Source organism: Dreissena polymorpha, chromosome 14 (assembly GCF_020536995.1).
Source record: "Dreissena polymorpha isolate Duluth1 chromosome 14, UMN_Dpol_1.0, whole genome shotgun sequence".
In the NCBI taxonomy this organism is placed as follows: domain Eukaryota; kingdom Metazoa; phylum Mollusca; class Bivalvia; order Myida; family Dreissenidae; genus Dreissena; species Dreissena polymorpha.
Window position 1 is genome coordinate 66658497 of NC_068368.1, and position 20259 is coordinate 66678755.

At 32.4% G+C, this 20259-nt stretch overlaps 1 protein-coding gene across 11 annotated transcripts in view; it reads left to right on the forward strand.

Annotated features, from left to right (window-relative positions):
* LOC127858464 (neurofascin-like) overlaps positions 1 to 20259 on the forward strand; it is a 254106-nt gene that overhangs the window by 71827 nt on the left and 162020 nt on the right. For 8 of the 11 annotated variants that reach the window (XM_052395649.1, XM_052395651.1, XM_052395650.1 and 5 more), the window contains exons 17-19: positions 441 to 575; positions 1508 to 1586; positions 2499 to 4575. In XM_052395649.1, the coding sequence (XP_052251609.1) occupies positions 441 to 575; positions 1508 to 1586; positions 2499 to 2706 (422 nt within the window). In that variant the 3' untranslated portion in view covers positions 2707 to 4575. Of the gene's footprint in view, positions 1 to 440; positions 576 to 1507; positions 1587 to 2498; positions 6647 to 20259 lie in introns of all 11 variants that reach the window. The other 3 variants (XM_052395653.1, XM_052395652.1, XM_052395646.1) reach the window with 2 other exon arrangements.

Here is a 20259-nt window from a genome sequence, read left to right on the forward strand (position 1 = left end):
CTAGTGAGGGAAGACACTCTCTACATAGAATACATTATCTGCTTTTATGGAATTTTGCATTTTAATTTGGTCTCTTCTTTACAAAATCCAGTATAGGCAGAAAGTGTCGTCCCCGAATAGCCTGTGCAGACTGTGCATGTAAGCCCCCTTTTTCCAGAGCAAGGCTCATTTTTGATAAAACTGGGCATAATACATGTGCTTAAAGTGTAGTCCCAGATTAGCCTGTGCAGTCTGCACAGGCTAATCAGGGACGACACTTTTCGCCTAAACTTGATTTTCGGTACGGAGGGACTTCCTTGAAACTAAAAATACCATTAAAGCCGAAAGTGTCGTCCCTGATTAGCCTGTGCGGACTGCACAGGCTAATCTGGGACGACACTTTAGGCACATGAATTAAGCCCAGTTTTCTCAGAACAAGACACATTTAATTTCTGTTTCAGTTGTGAAGCCAGTGGTAACAACGGCCAGCTTCAACCTGTGGTTTATAGCTCTCATCTTGGCTATTCTTATCCTGTTTATAGTAATAGCTCTCATAGTGTGTTACATGTACAGGAACAGAGGTGGCACCTATCTATGTAAGTATATTGTTTTAAATGTGATAAGAGTTGTCAGAAACTTTTGTAACCCCTTTACCACTTAGATACGTATTTTTAGGCATATGTAGTTTCATTGAAAGTTGTATTTAATTAAGACCTCTTACTAGATTCAAGTTTTAAAGGCTTCATTTCCAACCCTTAGATACTGATGAGAAGCAAACAGCATAAAACCTGAACAGACTGCGAGTTACTCGCAGGCTTTTCTGGTTTTATGCTGTGTGCAAATAGCCATTTTCACTTTGCTTCTAAGTGGGAAAGGATTTAATTTCAAAGAAAGATAGTATCTGCTGTTGGATGAATTTTTCTGTGCATTTCATAAGCCTGTTTTGAGTTGCTGACATTCGTACACAATTATTCTATGTCAGGTTATGGTAATGATCATGGATTATATAAAACACGAGAAATCCATACATCGTTAATTTATATGAGCCTTGCCCTAGAAAAATCAGGCTTAACTCTTTCAGTGCGGGAACCGAATTTTGAAGGCCTGTGCAAAAAGTTTGGATCCAGATGAGACGCCACAGAACGTGGCGTCTCATCAGGATCCAAACTGTTTGCTATTCTGATAGTATTCTTTGAAAAAAAAATCGAAGAAAATGCTAATTTTAGAAATTCAGCAGACGACATTTTAGCAGATGACAATTTTCCCAGCATGCAAAGGGTTAAAGTTTTTTTCCAGATGAGCCTGCGCAGTCTGCACAAGCTTATCAGGGCTCAACCTTTTGGCTAAGACTAAATTTTTTATTTAAAAAAAGAGACATTCTTTTAATAAACAATACCATAAAATGGAAAGTGTTCTCCCTGATAAGCCTATGTGGACAGCACAGGCTTATCTTTGATAACACTTTTAGCACATGCATTAAGTCCCGTTTTCCCAGAACGCATCTTATATGTGTTATTATTGTTTACAGTGGACAAGAAAGAAAAGCAAGCTGGTAACAACCCAGTTGAAGAACTAAAGAATGATGGCTTCAATGATGTGGGAAGAATGTAAGTTGCTTCAAAACAATGTCCACTGTATCATGAATGCAATATTTTAAATTTTCCTACAATAATAGTGCCTAAAAATAGTTCATGACAACATTTGTATCTGCTGATTATTTTATAAATCTGAAATAAAGCTATTACTTTAAAAAATATACAGAGAGCTAACATGCTACTTATGCTTGGGTTATTAAACCATTCAATATAAGTAGACCTGTTTTATTTTTTGTTTGTCAACATAGTTGTAGCAACCTGACAGACTCTTATTACTGTCTTGCTTCAGTGCAATTTTAAGTCTTCAGAGCTCTACAGTACAGGCTTTTACATTGTTGTATACAATTTTCTTAGCATCAAAGCTCCAAATTTAGCCGCTCTTGGTGGAAATAAGGCTTAACACATTTATTCCTAGCGTCTAGAAAAAAGGCCTTGGCAAACAGCGAAGACCCAGATGAGACGCCGCATGAAGGGGTGTCTCATCTGGGTCTGCACTGTTTGCTGAAAGGAATTTCTGTAAGAAATATTCTAAATATAGAAAGAAATAATACTAGACATCCCTAATTTTGGAAATAAATTGATCCAATTTAGAAGGATGGGAGAGTCCACTAGGCATAAATGGATTAATGCATGTGCGTCGAGTACCACTCCAGATTAGCCTGCGCAGTCCACGATGTGTCACAAGATTATCAGTGATGACCAACGCTGGATTTTTGTTTAACAGATCCTTTCTTTAATCAAAAGATTCCTGAAATGCAGAAAGTGTTGTGCTTCATTGGTCTGTGTGGGGCCTGCACAGGCTAATCTGGGAACTTGATACTTGATGCACATTGCACGTGAATTAAGCCTTTTGGGTTTAAAGAATTCGGCTAAAAAACAAAAGGGGCCAAATATGACTTAATGTGTGGCATTTTTCTGTTGCAGAGGTGATGACGATTACAATGATGCACCTGACACGGAGAAGCTCTCTCTGTCTGAAAGTGTGAAACCGTACGATTCTGATGAAGATATTACCGAAGAGTATGGTGGAGATTTTGACGTCAGTAAATTTAACGAGGACGGTTCATTTATAGGACTCTATGGTGATAGAAAGAGCAAGTATGGAAATGAATCAAAGGAGGCAACGGTGTAGTGGATTTAGTTCAAATAAATGTTATTTAATTCTCATTTTGCTGGTATTTTATGCAAGCGTATGGACCAATAAAGTGCATTATAGCATGACAAGCTGTCTTGTTTATTGTACGTTTTACTTGAATCTTTGGATTGTGCCATGCCGTCACAATTTCAAGTTTTTTATTCTAGAGTGTGAATGAATGACTATTTTCACTTTTTGTACAGTTTTAAGATCATTTAGCTTTTTTATGCAGATGTGACCCTTAAACATAGAACTGTAGTGTAAATTAACATACAATCAATTATTTAAATTCTATGTAAAAATAAATTATTTACTTGTCATATATATGATATAAAATATCACAACATAGTATGGGTTGATTATGAAAGTGTAAGCTTTTAATGTACTCTAATCTGTGTATTGTCACAATGAGATAATGTCGAGTCCTTTATGTCTAAATAAACTTCCTCTTGTACATTTCTTAAAGTTTTATAAGGAAAGCTCATTTCAGAGATGCGCAGCAAACATGCATTTATCGCTGATTATATATTAATTTTACTAATACTTACAGTAATAGTGTTGCTTCAATTACAACTGATTCATTATTCTATTTACCATTTTATATTATTTATAAATTAAACCAGCATATACAATAGATCGTATCATCGTTTTCATTGGTTCACATTGGCATAATCTTATGTACTGTGCAATGACCAGGTTACAATGGTCTTCTAGGAATTTCATAAAAAATGATATTCACTTATGTTTATTTGTACTCTTTACACATGTTTACATGTAACTTATTGGCTTTTTTAGCTCATTATTTTAATATTGTGAACTAAGAGTAAGATCTATAGTTTGCTGTTTTATAAGTCTTTATAGGGAACACAAAACGTAAAATTTATGTAAACTATAAATGAAGATTACTGAATTGTTATAAATAATCCAGTAATATATTGTTTATTATGCATTTTTGTTTTATCAATGGTTTGCCTATACAAGTACTTTTGGTTGTTTAATTTGCTTCGGGAGTTGTGAGCTGACGTATATATGAACATGTCTCTGGGAAAAACCAGGCTTTCTTTGAATGCTCAAAGTACTATCCCAGATTAGACTGTGCAGTTTGCACAGGCTAACTGCACAGGCTTATCAGAGATGACACTTGCCACTTTTATTGAGTTTTTCTTTTAAAGTAAGTGTTTTCTAAACAAAGACCCAGGCTTGGTGGAAAGTTCCATTCCTGATTAGCCTGTGCTGACTGCACAGGACGATCTGATAAATACTTTACTCATATGCATTTAGCCCAATTTTCCTAGAGACTAACTCATATGTGTGATATGTAACCTGTTGACTTCTTGACTTATGTGAGGGGAGGTCCATTGTACATACCTGTATGTATCAATACCTGCGTATATTTGGAAGATTGGACATTGTATATACATATACCCATACTACATAAATCTGTAAAGTGATATGTCAACTGTGGCATTATTTTTTTTTAATAGGCAATAATTATTTCATTCCTTATCATGCTATAATATTGGTTGATTTTTTTGGTATTTTTGCAATTTGGTAGTGATTTTTTCCATTAAAACTAACATTATTCCTTTCGTTTTTTAATGTCACTTTTCTTTTAATTCATTCACCTTATAATCTTTTCGCAAATGTCACCATAATTATCATCACCATTAAATCCTGGCCTGTTTCGTAAGTGTTTTTCACCAAGATAATCATTACCATTGACCTACTTGTCATCATTGTATTCATACTAATCACTTTTAAAGTGCTCATGTAAGCTTTAACATTTACTGTTAGATAAACATATTGTACTTTCTTTGCTTTTATCGTCATGTTTAGTTGTTTGTAAAACATATCATGTTTCCCAAGGTTTTATTTGTTCAGCTGAATGCTATGTATATTGCTGTATTTTTTTCATAAATATGAATATGGGCTGTGCTCTGTGAAAAGGTCATTAAATGCATGTGCACACTCCCAGATTAGCCTGTGCAGTCCACACAGGCTAATCAGGGACAATTCTACTTTTATGATATTTTTGGTTTAAATCCAGTATAGGCAGAAAGTGTTGTACCTGAGAAGCCTGTGCACACTGCACAGGCTCATCTGGGATGACACTATATGCACATGCTTTCAACAGCCTTTTCATCGAGCTGGGCTCATATCCAGAAATTAAGCAAGATTAATCCCCATATACATTGCCATGGATTTTTCTTCCATCTACTCTTATTAGTTTACATGTTTCACTTGTAGATACAGAACCATTTATATATCCTTCAATTCAAATAAAAGAATAACTTAAATTAAAATTTGAAAACTATTTATTTATTCATGCGGTTGTATGCCTTTTGGCTGTTGTGATTTCTTTTTTAAAGAACCATATTTTACAAGTTCAAATTATTGAGAGAGTCTAGCATTTGTCTGAAGTTAATTTGGCCATCTATAATTATTTAGTGCAAAAGTTGTGATAAGAATGATCCATTTTAGCCAATGTGTTTGATAAAGGATTAAATCATGAAAAACAACTGTGGTTGCCTGCCATATATGGTATGGAAAATGATTGTTTGCTAAAAGTGTGAGCTTACATACATTCCTGTAGAACAGGCTAGTTTTGTTACTTAAATTTTAAAAGGAAGTCGTTATTTAAACCAAGTATCAAGTGGAATTGAAAAGTGAACAGTAAGATTCCATGTTATGTTAATGAATCTAAAAAACTGAAAAGGTACAGTTTTAATAAATCAATTATTAATATACATATTAAAAAGATAAAACTTTGTCATCATTACATTTGCTTCATTTTTTCTTTTTTACCATTTTTATGCTATATTGTTTAGGCATGCTGTGTGTGTGTTAATTTAGTTAGACATGCTTTACTGTTGCTTACAACATTTTTGTAACAATAACTTCTCATTATATCGCAATGTTTTAGATTAAGTTTTAATTTAGCATTTTAGTTTCTTGATAATATAATTGTACAAAATTTATGAATTATTATAGTTTAGGTGATTATTTTATACATATTTTCTTATACACTTTAGCATTGTTCACATGGTTGTTGGAAATGTAGTTTTAAGTGCTTAATAGTAGATTGCAAATGTATATAATAACATAACATGTTTACTTATATATGCATTTCTAATTAAATCTAGTATAATTATGTAGCATTAGTGGATTTTGTCTGTTGTGAAACAAATTTCATAAATTTTATTTCATGTTACAATGTTAAAACATTTTGAATGTGAATTTACATATTAACAAGCTTTATGTTGATATTTTCAGTGTGAATCGTAAGGTATAACATACCCACATTTTCTAAATGAATGTATGGGGAAACATATGATTATACAAACAAAAATAATCTATAAAATATGTAAATAAATATTCCTTTTTCACTTGTAGACAACTTAGTTACCCATCAGCAGCATTCCTACATTAACAGAGATGTTGCAAAACTTCACATACATGCTCATATGAGTGGCGCTTTGAGAATATCATGCTTAGTGCATGTGCATAAAGTGTTGTCCCAGATAAGCTTGTGCAGTCTGCGTAGGCTAATCAGCGGAAACACTGTCCAACTAGACTGGATTTTTGTTTACAAGGAACTTTATTGAAAGGAAGAATTCTATGATGGTTGAAAATGTCTTTCCTTAGGTGTTCCAGCGGACTGCACAGGCTAATCTGGAACAACATTATAAGCACTTGACTGCACAGGCTTATCTTGAACAACATTGTAAGCACATGAATTAAGCCTGGTTCTCCCAGAGTGCGGCTTCTTTATAATGCACATACATAAATACATAGCCTGCTCTCTCATAGTGATATTACTGACAAGTGTGCCCCATTTTAAGTGTCATGTTAAAGAATGTGTTTGTAAATAGTGTGTGTAATTATGTAAATACAGAATATGGTATCACAAAATCATTCTCTCCACATTGGTTTGCAGGTTGTCAAGAGTCCAGGTTAATGTTATGCCCTCAGTGTATGTTAAAATTTTATTGTTTTGTAAAATTGTACACTCGCGAAAGGTGATTTAACCTGGTTTGATATTTTTGACCAACGTATTTTCAAATTTTAAGTAATCTTGTGTAGGCAATGCAAAGTTCTCTTTAAAACTTTTGATACATTCACGTATATTGTAAGATTTATTGATAAATTTCAAAATGTTTAAAACAAACGTCTAAATTGACTTGAATACAGCTGATAATTTATTTGTAAGAATTTCTTAATTTAAAAAGAACTTAGTTGCGTTTCTCACATTTAATGTGTATACAATTACAATATTGTGTCTTTGTCATTTCCATGAATTAATGTTTATGCATGTTGAATTTACAGCATGTTACGGTATAATACTAAACTCTTTCAAATAATTGTCGGCGTGTCAAGTTCCATGATACTGTATATAGAAGGTACAGAAGATGTTTTTGCCATGGAAAATCTGTATCTTCACAATATATGACCAATGCAATTCATACAGTATATGTTAATCGTTAAAATGGTAACATGTATCATTGAATGATTTTTCCTTCGATAAGAACAAATAAATTGCTTTCACAAGTAAACAGTATGTTGTTTTCATTACCCGTGTTCATGCTATCCAATCAAAGAAATCCAGTCATCATATTTTCGAAGTTACTAATCTTTGAACAAACAAAAATACTTAAACAAAATAGTGTTGCAATACTTTGCACCTGTTAGCTCTGATGTAATGCTATATAGGAAATGGTGTCATGGCTGTGAAAGGCAGGCAATTTTACACGAAACCTGCATATTTCCCATAGATGAGTGCTATGTAAAATGAGGTATTAGCATGCAAGGTATGTAAAATGAGGTATTAGCATGCAAGGTAACCTGCATATTTCCCGTAGATGAGTGCTATGTAAAATGAGGTATTAGCATGCAAGGTATGTAAAATGAGGTATTAGCATGCAAGGTAACCTGCATATTTCCCGTATATGAGTGCTATGTAAAATGAGGTATTAACATGCAAGGTAACCTGCGTATTTCCCGTAGATGAGTGCTATGTAAAATGAGGTATTAGCATGCAAGGTAACCTGCATATTTCCCGTAGATGAGTGCTATGTAAAATGAAGTATTAGCATGCAAGGTAACCTGCATATTTACCGTAGATGAGTGCTATGTAAAATGAGGTATTAGCATGCAAGGTAACTTGCGTATTTCCCGTAGATGAGTGCTATGTAAAATGAGGTATTAGCATGCAAGGTAACCTGCATATTTCCCGTAGATGATTGCTATGTAAAATGAGGTATTAGCATGCGAGGTATATCCGTCTTAGACATATTAGACCATCGTGCGATAGAAACACCATATTTATCGTGCGATATAGCAACACCATTAGTGACTGTCCAGCCAAATGACAAAGTGAACAAATATTACTTGTTTACATATTAATTTTGTTAACATTGTCATTTTTACTGTGGCACGATATTTCGGACGGTGATATTCAAAACTTTTGACAGTTGGCCTTGCAAATGTATGAACGACCTTACGTATGTCGCCCAATGTCATGGGATTAGGGACCATATGGCCCAGATTATCGGACTATAGGTGTCCAGTCATTACACCCCCTGGACGTTACACCCCTGGTCTTTACACCCTCTAAGCCTGGACATTACACCCACCAAGATATTTATTAGATTAGAAAGGTGTAATCAACTTATGAACCACTAATTGGATTTGTCATGTAAGATGACACTGATGAGATTAATGGTTGCTCAAATTATTTAATTGAGCAGCCATCATTTAAAACATTAATTTTTATTTCACCAGAATGACTGTAACAATATGCATCTAAATAATAAATACTTTTTTTCAAGAATATACAGACAGAAAAAACTTGAAGAAATAAAAATAAAGATAAATAAAATAAATAATTATGGAAACGGCCTCAAATACATAAGGACTAAGGCAATATCTTTATCTCAGTGTATCACATCTGTTACTTAAGTTTTATTTCTATTGTAGTAACCATAGTATTTTACTTATCTATAGATATATCTATTTGATTAGCAGTGCATAAGATGCATGCAGTGTTATGTCTCTGATATTGACAATGAAGCAAATCTGCCCTTAGGCTATTTCATATCACTCAAACAAAAGGAGGTAACTTGCTATTAATTTAAAGCAAGTATTAATAAAGTAAAAATATCCTATATCTGTTGGTTTCAGTGAGTGTGTTAGATATTGAACTAGAAGTAACATATTGTCACTGTATGATATATAAAATTTTACTGCAGACTTCAAAGTTCATTAATTACAATATCATTAAACTTTAAAGTCAGAATTGATAATGAGGGATCATTGAAGAAATACTTTTTTATATTGAAACACAAGTAACAGGAATCTGTCACTTACTGTAGCAATCAAAACATGTTTTCACAGTTTATGGGAGGGCCCTAATTGGCACTAGTCTGTGTATCTTTTATGGCCCCTAATAAACAGTTAGAGGGTCTTTGTCTGGCCCTAATGTGGCCCAAATAGGTCCAATCTTTATCTAAGTGGCCCAGTGTTACTGTTAGTTTTACAAACTGTGTTTCATAAATGATGACACAAAACTGTGTCAATGATTTAAAACACTAAATTGGGGCATGAGTCTCAATGCAACATAAGATCAACTTAATTATTTGAATGATAACAAAAATATATATTACATGTATAATCCCTCATGTCTCTAAGCATTTCCCTTTTCCGGCATAAATACCATTCTGTTACATATCATATCATATTTTTAGAAAAATAATATTTTTGTTAATAAAATGTAAATCATAAGACCATTAAATTGAATTTCATTTATGTAAAAATAAGAAAGTATTATTAGTATTCCAAACTTTCCACATGATGTAGTTGGTTAATATGTAACAAATAGTTTCTAATTATTAATAATTAATGGTATGTTTTTATAGAGACTAATAAATATATACGTTATATAAACAGATAAAACACAGATACCAAGTTATACCCAGTATTGTCCATAAGACCATTAAATTGAATTTCATTTATGTAAAAATAAGAAAGTATTATTAGGATTCCAAACTTTCCACATGATGTAGTTGATTAAAATGTAACAAATAGTTTCTAATTATTAATAATTAATGGATATGTTTTTATAGAGACTAATAACTCTATAAGTTATATAAACAGATAAAACACAGATACCAAGTTATACCCAGTATTGTCCATAAGACCATTAAATTGAATTTCATTTATGTAAAAATAAGAAAGTATTATTAGGATTCCAAACTTTCCACATGATGTAGTTGGTTAATATGTAACAAATAGTTTCTAATTATTAATAATTAATGGATATGTTTTTATAGACACTAATAATTATATAAGTTATATAATTGTGTAGGTTAAAGTTTATAAATGAGTATTTACAAAAATAAATTGGTCAAGAATGGCGCAGCTAATAAGCTTAAACCAAGTTGGTGTTTTAAATTATTTATCAGTTACAAGACCATTTGATAACAACGGAAAATGCCCTAAGGTCCAAAATCGCATGATGTCATGGAGCTCAAATTATATAGATCTACAATGTTTATAATAGGAAGAAGAAAATCTAATATGCTGCCATAATCCACAATTATCACATGAAACAGCAAAATCAGAACTATTAACACGCTTTTTTTTACAATTTGAATCAATTCACCAAAATATTTGTTTTTGGGGCATTTCGACAGAGTAACAATGTATACCTATAGTATGATATTCTCTAAAATTGTTCTGGTATATATGGGGACAATGAGTAAAAACAATTTGCATTGAGTATTTGTCTTATTAACTTTGTTACCTTTGATGTTTTGATATTCTTTTGCCACGACATAAAGATGCAATATTCTTTAGAATTCATAAAATCAAACAACATCTTCAAATGAATTTTAATAATAATGGTGTGAACAAACTCCTTTAAGTTTAGGTGTTATTATTACACTTTGATAATTAACAAATTATTTGAAAAGATCAAAGAACAATGTTTTTCACACCAAAAAATTGTTATTTCCTTATTAACACTGCACATCAATAAGACAGACATACAGACAAACAAACAACAAAAAACACTTGGACAGACCCCCATTAGACACACATTAAAGCAGAAACATCATTAATCAAGTGAAGTGTGCCCCATGGTAGGTGTGATCACACCTTAGTAACCTAATCAATTATGTTTACATCTTGGTGGGTGTAATGTCCAGGCTTAGAGGGTGTAATGACTAGGGGTGTAACGTCCAGGGGGTGTAACGACTGGAAATCGGACTATACGGCCCAGATGTGCGGACCATACGGCCCAGATTTGCGAAGCCTACGGACCATGTCTTAATTAATATTTATCTCGTGTTCCTTCAATTTTGTATGAACAAATTTAAGAAAATATTAAACTTGTAGTATTTCATGTTCATTAAAGCATGTTTTATATGATTTCATCGTGTAAGGATTATCGGACTATACGGCTCAGATTTGCGGACCATACGTCCCAGATTTGGGAAGCATACGGACCATGTCTTAATTAATATTTCTTTCGTGTTCCTTCAATATTGATTGAATAAATTTAAGAAAATATTAAAATTGAAGAATTTCATGTTTAAGCATGTAAGGACACAAATATGGATACGTTTGTAAATTCCTTTATTGTTTGTTATAATATCGACATCAGGCCCGTACCCAGGCCATGGGCCCAGGGGCCCGGGCCCCCCCCCCAGCTGGCTGTCGAACTATGATTTTTTTAATAATCGGCCGACTGCAATTTTTTCTCTCGTGCAAGGGCCCACAGTACACTTTCCCTCAAAACAAAAGAGCAGCTATGTTTTATTGTCCCTGACAAACAAGGGGATTAACGCTTGCCAATCGAGATAAGCCTCTAGGCAATGTTTTTTTATCGCCTTGTACACACATCCCCGATCAGTCCCCTATTGTGATCATGAATGCTTCATCTATCGATGTTATATGTATTTTGAAACGTGCAGCGAATGGAAGCAACTGCTACAGGGGTTCGTAGACTATGGTCTGATAATTGCCGTCGCAAGTTTTTTTCCTCCTTTGAGAAGGCCCTAGACGTATTTTTCCCTTCTTAAAGTTTAATTGTTGTTGTTTTTTTTAAACCTTTTATTGGCAATTTTTAGGTCCCAATATATACTTTTTGCATTGAGAATAGAGCCCTGAATTTGAACCGGAACAAAAACACTGAATATTTGAAACTGAGTATTTATAATTTTTGAAAGGAAATTACTGAAAAAGAATATGATGAGATAGTTAACATGTTTGTTTAAAAGAAAAACAGATTCATAAATTTGCCGAGCAACAGATAAGAATTTGGCAGAATTGAGTACCGAGAATTGAGTAATATCAACCTATTGATGGCTCATTGATAAAAAAATGAAGATTGAAACAGCAAATCGATCTCATTATATAAGTTAACCTGATCCAGTGTAGAAACATATTGTATAATTAAATAATATCTTTCCTTGAATTTGTTTGAAAACAGTAAAATATGTTAAATTGATTATTTAAGACTTTCATTATTTCCCCCAAAAATTAGGCGTTTCTTTTTTTCCTCAAAAATTACAAGGTCTTTCCCAAAAAATCAGATTAAAAAAACCTTTGACGTTATTGATTTGTGAAAAAAATGGTGGAAGCAATACGAGAGTTGATGTGGATAATCGTCAGTTTAAACCTGTAAGTTTCGGAAATCTAAAGCTTTTAATATTTTTGTGGATTCACACCAATGTTTAAAGTTTAAAACTTCCGAAATGTGCTGATTTACTTGTTATATTCCATTAATTCATATCACAAAATACGTTTTTTAGAAGCATTATAATTCACCTTGCAAAGTGCCAAATTAAAAAAGTACATATATACGGAGGGGGGACCCCTCCCAAACCCTCCCCGGTTGGCCCCCCCCCACCCCCCAGTAAAAAAATCCTGGGTACGGCCCTGGACATCATAAATACACATCAATTTCAGACACACATGTATAGAATACTTCTAAACAAATACATACATATGTAAAACAAAAAACAACAACATTTATAGCAATTTTGTGAGATGTGAGCAAACAAATGTACAGGAACAAAGGTTTATTACATACATACAATCAAACAAAATACAAACAGATAAAACAAATATATATATATATATACATGTATATATATATATCAACTATATTCATAACAATTTCGAGATCTAGACTCGCAATGTATAAGAACAAAGTTCACTGAGAAGAGTGTTCACTTTCTGCAACACCTGAAAAGATTAATAAACAAACAATACTAACTGAAATAAACCATACTGAACATAGCATTAGTTATCAAATATGTGACGCGAGTTTACTTTCTGCTACACCTGAAAAGATGGTTATAATAATATCAATAATAACTGAAAATAACTGAAAATAAACCATACTGAAAATAGCATTAGTTATCAAATACGTGATAAAATATTTACCTTTTTATAATCCCTTCGTTGTCTCCCAGTCATGAGATTGAAGCACAGTGGCAACTGTTTCACTACACCTTCATACTTCACGAAGGCATGTATTGAGAACAGCTGCGTTATCGGCGCCTTGACGACTTTGAAGGTTCCGTCCAAGTACCAGGTTTTAGCTTTCGCCAGCAGCTCCAACTGCGTGTCCGTCGCCAGAATCACGTGCTTTCGGTCCTTTACCGTGACCGTTCCCTGTAGAAGGGATCGTTGAGCGCATCGCTCAGGTACTGCTCATCGAGCTGAAAAAGAAATTTTTAATAGACTATTGTACATTACCCTTTAACATCTGTAAAAAAATCAACAAAATATGGAATAAGTAATATATTGAACGTCATCTATTTGTTTTTAAGTTGCCACTTATATCCGCGATGTATAGGACTCGAAAGCGTGTATATAAGCCTATGGCGTTCGATGCAATCGAGCTAAAATAAATAGGTTTTAACTAAACTATTATGTCACTTTTCTTTTAATTCATTCACCTTATAATCTTTTCGCAAATGTCACCATAATTATCATCACCATTAAATCCTGGCCTGTTTCGTAAGTGTTTTTCACCAAGATAATCATTACCATTGACCTACTTGTCATCATTGTATTCATACTAATCACTTTTAAAGTGCTCATGTAAGCTTTAACATTTACTGTTAGATAAACATATTGTACTTTCTTTGCTTTTATCGTCATGTTTAGTTGTTTGTAAAACATATCATGTTTCCCAAGGTTTTATTTGTTCAGCTGAATGCTATATATATTGCTGTATTTTTTTCATAAATATGAATATGGGCTGTGCTCTGTGAAAAGGTCATTAAATGCATGTGCACACTCCCAGATTAGCCTGTGCAGTCCACACAGGCTAATCAGGGACAATTCTACTTTTATGATATTTTTGGTTTAAATCCAGTATAGGCAGAAAGTGTTGTACCTGAGAAGCCTGTGCACACTGCACAGGCTCATCTGGGATGACACTATATGCACATGCTTTCAACAGCCTTTTCATCGAGCTGGGCTCATATCCAGAAATTAAGCAAGATTAATCCCCATATACATTGCCATGGATTTTTCTTCCATCTACTCTTATTAGTTTACATGTTTCACTTGTAGATACAGAACCATTTATATATCCTTCAATTCAAATAAAAGAATAACTTAAATTAAAATTTGAAAACTATTTATTTATTCATGCGGTTGTATGCCTTTTGGCTGTTGTGATTTCTTTTTTAAAGAACCATATTTTACAAGTTCAAATTATTGAGAGAGTCTAGCATTTGTCTGAAGTTAATTTGGCCATCTATAATTATTTAGTGCAAAAGTTGTGATAAGAATGATCCATTTTAGCCAATGTGTTTGATAAAGGATTAAATCATGAAAAACAACTGTGGTTGCCTGCCATATATGGTATGGAAAATGATTGTTTGCTAAAAGTGTGAGCTTACATACATTCCTGTAGATCAGGCTAGTTTTGTTACTTAAATTTTAAAAGGAAGTCGTTATTTAAACCAAGTATCAAGTGGAATTGAAAAGTGAACAGTAAGATTCCATGTTATGTTAATGAATCTAAAAAACTGAAAAGGTACAGTTTTAATAAATCAATTATTAATATACATATTAAAAAGATAAAACTTTGTCATCATTACATTTGCTTCATTTTTTCTTTTTTACCATTTTTATGCTATATTGTTTAGGCATGCTGTGTGTGTGTTAATTTAGTTAGACATGCTTTACTGTTGCTTACAACATTTTTGTAACAATAACTTCTCATTATATCGCAATGTTTTAGATTAAGTTTTAATTTAGCATTTTAGTTTCTTGATAATATAATTGTAAAAAATTTATGAATTATTATAGTTTAGGTGATTATTTTATACATATTTTCTTAAACACTTTAGCATTGTTCACATGGTTGTTGGAAATGTAGTTTTAAGTGCTTAATAGTAGATTGCAAATGTATATAATAACATAACATGTTTACTTATATATGCATTTCTAATTAAATCTAGTATAATTATGTAGCATTAGTGGATTTTGTCTGTTGTGAAACAAATTTCATAAATTTTATTTCATGTTACAATGTTAAAACATTTTGAATGTGAATTTACATATTAACAAGCTTTATGTTGATATTTTCAGTGTGAATCGTAAGGTATAACATACCCACATTTTCTAAATGAATGTATGGGGAAACATATGATTATACAAACAAAAATAATCTATAAAATATGTAAATAAATATTCCTTTTTCACTTGTAGACAACTTAGTTACCCATCAGCAGCATTCCTACATTAACAGAGATGTTGCAAAACTTCACATACATGCTCATATGAGTGGCGCTTTGAGAATATCATGCTTAGTGCATGTGCATAAAGTGTTGTCCCAGATAAGCTTGTGCAGTCTGCGTAGGCTAATCAGCGGAAACACTGTCCAACTAGACTGGATTTTTGTTTACAAGGAACTTTATTGAAAGGAAGAATTCTATGATGGTTGAAAATGTCTTTCCTTAGGTGTTCCAGCGGACTGCACAGGCTAATCTGGAACAACATTATAAGCACTTGACTGCACAGGCTTATCTTGAACAACATTGTAAGCACATGAATTAAGCCTGGTTCTCCCAGAGTGCGGCTTCTTTATAATGCACATACATAAATACATAGCCTGCTCTCTCATAGTGATATTACTGACAAGTGTGCCCCATTTTAAGTGTCATGTTAAAGAATGTGTTTGTAAATAGTGTGTGTAATTATGTAAATACAGAATATGGTATCACAAAATCATTCTCTCCACATTGGTTTGCAGGTTGTCAGAGTCCAGGTTAATGTTATGCCCTCAGTGTATGTTAAAATTTTATTGTTTTGTAAAATTGTACACTCGCGAAAGGTGATTTAACCTGGTTTGATATTTTTGACCAACGTATTTTCAAATTTTAAGTAATCTTGTGTAGGCAATGCAAAGTTCTCTTTAAAACTTTTGATACATTCACGTATATTGTAAGATTTATTGATAAATTTCAAAATGTTTAAAACAAACGTCTAAATTGACTTGAATACAGCTGATAATTTATTTGTAAGAATTTCTTAATTTAAAAAGAACTTAGTTGCGTTTCTCACATTTAATGTGTATACAATTACAATATTGTGTCTTTGTCATTTCCATGAATTAATGTTTATGCATGTTGAATTTACAGCATGTTACGGTATAATACTAAACTCTTTCAAATAATTGTCGGCGTGTCAAGTTCCATGATACTGTATATAGAAGGTACAGAAGATGTTTTTGCCATGGAAAATCTGTATCTTCACAATATATGACCAATGCAATTCATACAGTATATGTTAATCGTTAAAATGGTAACATGTATCATTGAATGATTTTTCCTTCGATAAGAACAAATAAATTGCTTTCACAAGTAAACAGTATGTTGTTTTCATTACCCGTGTTCATGCTATCCAATCAAAGAAATCCAGTCATCATATTTTCGAAGTTACTAATCTTTGAACAAACAAAAATACTTAAACAAAATAGTGTTGCAATACTTTGCACCTGTTAGCTCTGATGTAATGCTATATAGGAAATGGTGTCATGGCTGTGAAAGGCAGGCAATTTTACACGAAACCTGCATATTTCCCATAGATGAGTGCTATGTAAAATGAGGTATTAGCATGCAAGGTATGTAAAATGAGGTATTAGCATGCAAGGTAACCTGCATATTTCCCGTAGATGAGTGCTATGTAAAATGAGGTATTAGCATGCAAGGTATGTAAAATGAGGTATTAGCATGCAAGGTAACCTGCATATTTCCCGTATATGAGTGCTATGTAAAATGAGGTATTAACATGCAAGGTAACCTGCGTATTTCCCGTAGATGAGTGCTATGTAAAATGAGGTATTAGCATGCAAGGTAACCTGCATATTTCCCGTAGATGAGTGCTATGTAAAATGAAGTATTAGCATGCAAGGTAACCTGCATATTTACCGTAGATGAGTGCTATGTAAAATGAGGTATTAGCATGCAAGGTAACTTGCGTATTTCCCGTAGATGAGTGCTATGTAAAATGAGGTATTAGCATGCAAGGTAACCTGCATATTTCCCGTAGATGATTGCTATGTAAAATGAGGTATTAGCATGCGAGGTATATCCGTCTTAGACATATTAGACCATCGTGCGATAGAAACACCATATTTATCGTGCGATATAGCAACACCATTAGTGACTGTCCAGCCAAATGACAAAGTGAACAAATATTACTTGTTTACATATTAATTTTGTTAACATTGTCATTTTTACTGTGGCACGATATTTCGGACGGTGATATTCAAAACTTTTGACAGTTGGCCTTGCAAATGTATGAACGACCTTACGTATGTCGCCCAATGTCATGGGATTAGGGACCATATGGCCCAGATTATCGGACTATAGGTGTCCAGTCATTACACCCCCTGGACGTTACACCCCTGGTCTTTACACCCTCTAAGCCTGGACATTACACCCACCAAGATATTTATTAGATTAGAAAGGTGTAATCAACTTATGAACCACTAATTGGATTTGTCATGTAAGATGACACTGATGAGATTAATGGTTGCTCAAATTATTTAATTGAGCAGCCATCATTTAAAACATTAATTTTTATTTCACCAGAATGACTGTAACAATATGCATCTAAATAATAAATACTTTTTTTCAAGAATATACAGACAGAAAAAACTTGAAGAAATAAAAATAAAGATAAATAAAATAAATAATTATGGAAACGGCCTCAAATACATAAGGACTAAGGCAATATCTTTATCTCAGTGTATCACATCTGTTACTTAAGTTTTATTTCTATTGTAGTAACCATAGTATTTTACTTATCTATAGATATATCTATTTGATTAGCAGTGCATAAGATGCATGCAGTGTTATGTCTCTGATATTGACAATGAAGCAAATCTGCCCTTAGGCTATTTCATATCACTCAAACAAAAGGAGGTAACTTGCTATTAATTTAAAGCAAGTATTAATAAAGTAAAAATATCCTATATCTGTTGGTTTCAGTGAGTGTGTTAGATATTGAACTAGAAGTAACATATTGTCACTGTATGATATATAAAATTTTACTGCAGACTTCAAAGTTCATTAATTACAATATCATTAAACTTTAAAGTCAGAATTGATAATGAGGGATCATTGAAAAAATACTTTTTTATATTGAAACACAAGTAACAGGAATCTGTCACTTACTGTAGCAATCAAAACATGTTTTCACAGTTTATGGGAGGGCCCTAATTGGCACTAGTCTGTGTATCTTTTATGGCCCCTAATAAACAGTTAGAGGGTCTTTGTCTGGCCCTAATGTGGCCCAAATAGGTCCAATCTTTATCTAAGTGGCCCAGTGTTACTGTTAGTTTTACAAACTGTGTTTCATAAATGATGACACAAAACTGTGTCAATGATTTAAAACACTAAATTGGGGCATGAGTCTTAATGCAACATAAGATCAACTTAATTATTTGAATGATAACAAAAATATATATTACATGTATAATCCCTCATGTCTCTAAGCATTTCCCTTTTCCGGCATAAATACCATTCTGTTACATATCATATCATATTTTTAGAAAAATAATATTTTTGTTAATAAAATGTAAATCATAAGACCATTAAATTGAATTTCATTTATGTAAAAATAAGAAAGTATTATTAGTATTCCAAACTTTCCACATGATGTAGTTGGTTAATATGTAACAAATAGTTTCTAATTATTAATAATTAATGGTATGTTTTTATAGAGACTAATAAATATATACGTTATATAAACAGATAAAACACAGATACCAAGTTATACCCAGTATTGTCCATAAGACCATTAAATTGAATTTCATTTATGTAAAAATAAGAAAGTATTATTAGGATTCCAAACTTTCCACATGATGTAGTTGATTAAAATGTAACAAATAGTTTCTAATTATTAATAATTAATGGATATGTTTTTATAGAGACTAATAACTCTATAAGTTATATAAACAGATAAAACACAGATACCAAGTTATACCCAGTATTGTCCATAAGACCATTAAATTGAATTTCATTTATGTAAAAATAAGAAAGTATTATTAGGATTCCAAACTTTCCACATGATGTAGTTGGTTAATATGTAACAAATAGTTTCTAATTATTAATAATTAATGGATATGTTTTTATAGAGACTAATAATTATATAAGTTATATAATTGTGTAGGTTAAAGTTTATAAATGAGTATTTACAAAAATAAATTGGTCAAGAATGGCGCAGCTAATAAGCTTAAACCAAGTTGGTGTTTTAAATTATTTATCAGTTACAAGACCATTTGATAACAACGGAAAATGCCCTAAGGTCCAAAATCGCATGATGTCATGGAGCTCAAATTATATAGATCTACAATGTTTATAATAGGAAGAAGAAAATCTAATATGCTGCCATAATCCACAATTATCACATGAAACAGCAAAATCAGAACTATTAACACGCTTTTTTTTACAATTTGAATCAATTCACCAAAATATTTGTTTTTGGGGCATTTCGACAGAGTAACAATGTATACCTATAGTATGATATTCTCTAAAATTGTTCTGGTATATATGGGGACAATGAGTAAAAACAATTTGCATTGAGTATTTGTCTTATTAACTTTGTTACCTTTGATGTTTTGATATTCTTTTGCCACGACATAAAGATGCAATATTCTTTAGAATTCATAAAATCAAACAACATCTTCAAATGAATTTTAATAATAATGGTGTGAACAAACTCCTTTAAGTTTAGGTGTTATTATTACACTTTGATAATTAACAAATTATTTGAAAAGATCAAAGAACAATGTTTTTCACACCAAAAAATTGTTATTTCCTTATTAACACTGCACATCAATAAGACAGACATACAGACAAACAAACAACAAAAAACACTTGGACAGACCCCCATTAGACACACATTAAAGCAGAAACATCATTAATCAAGTGAAGTGTGCCCCATGGTAGGTGTGATCACACCTTAGTAACCTAATCAATTATGTTTACATCTTGGTGGGTGTAATGTCCAGGCTTA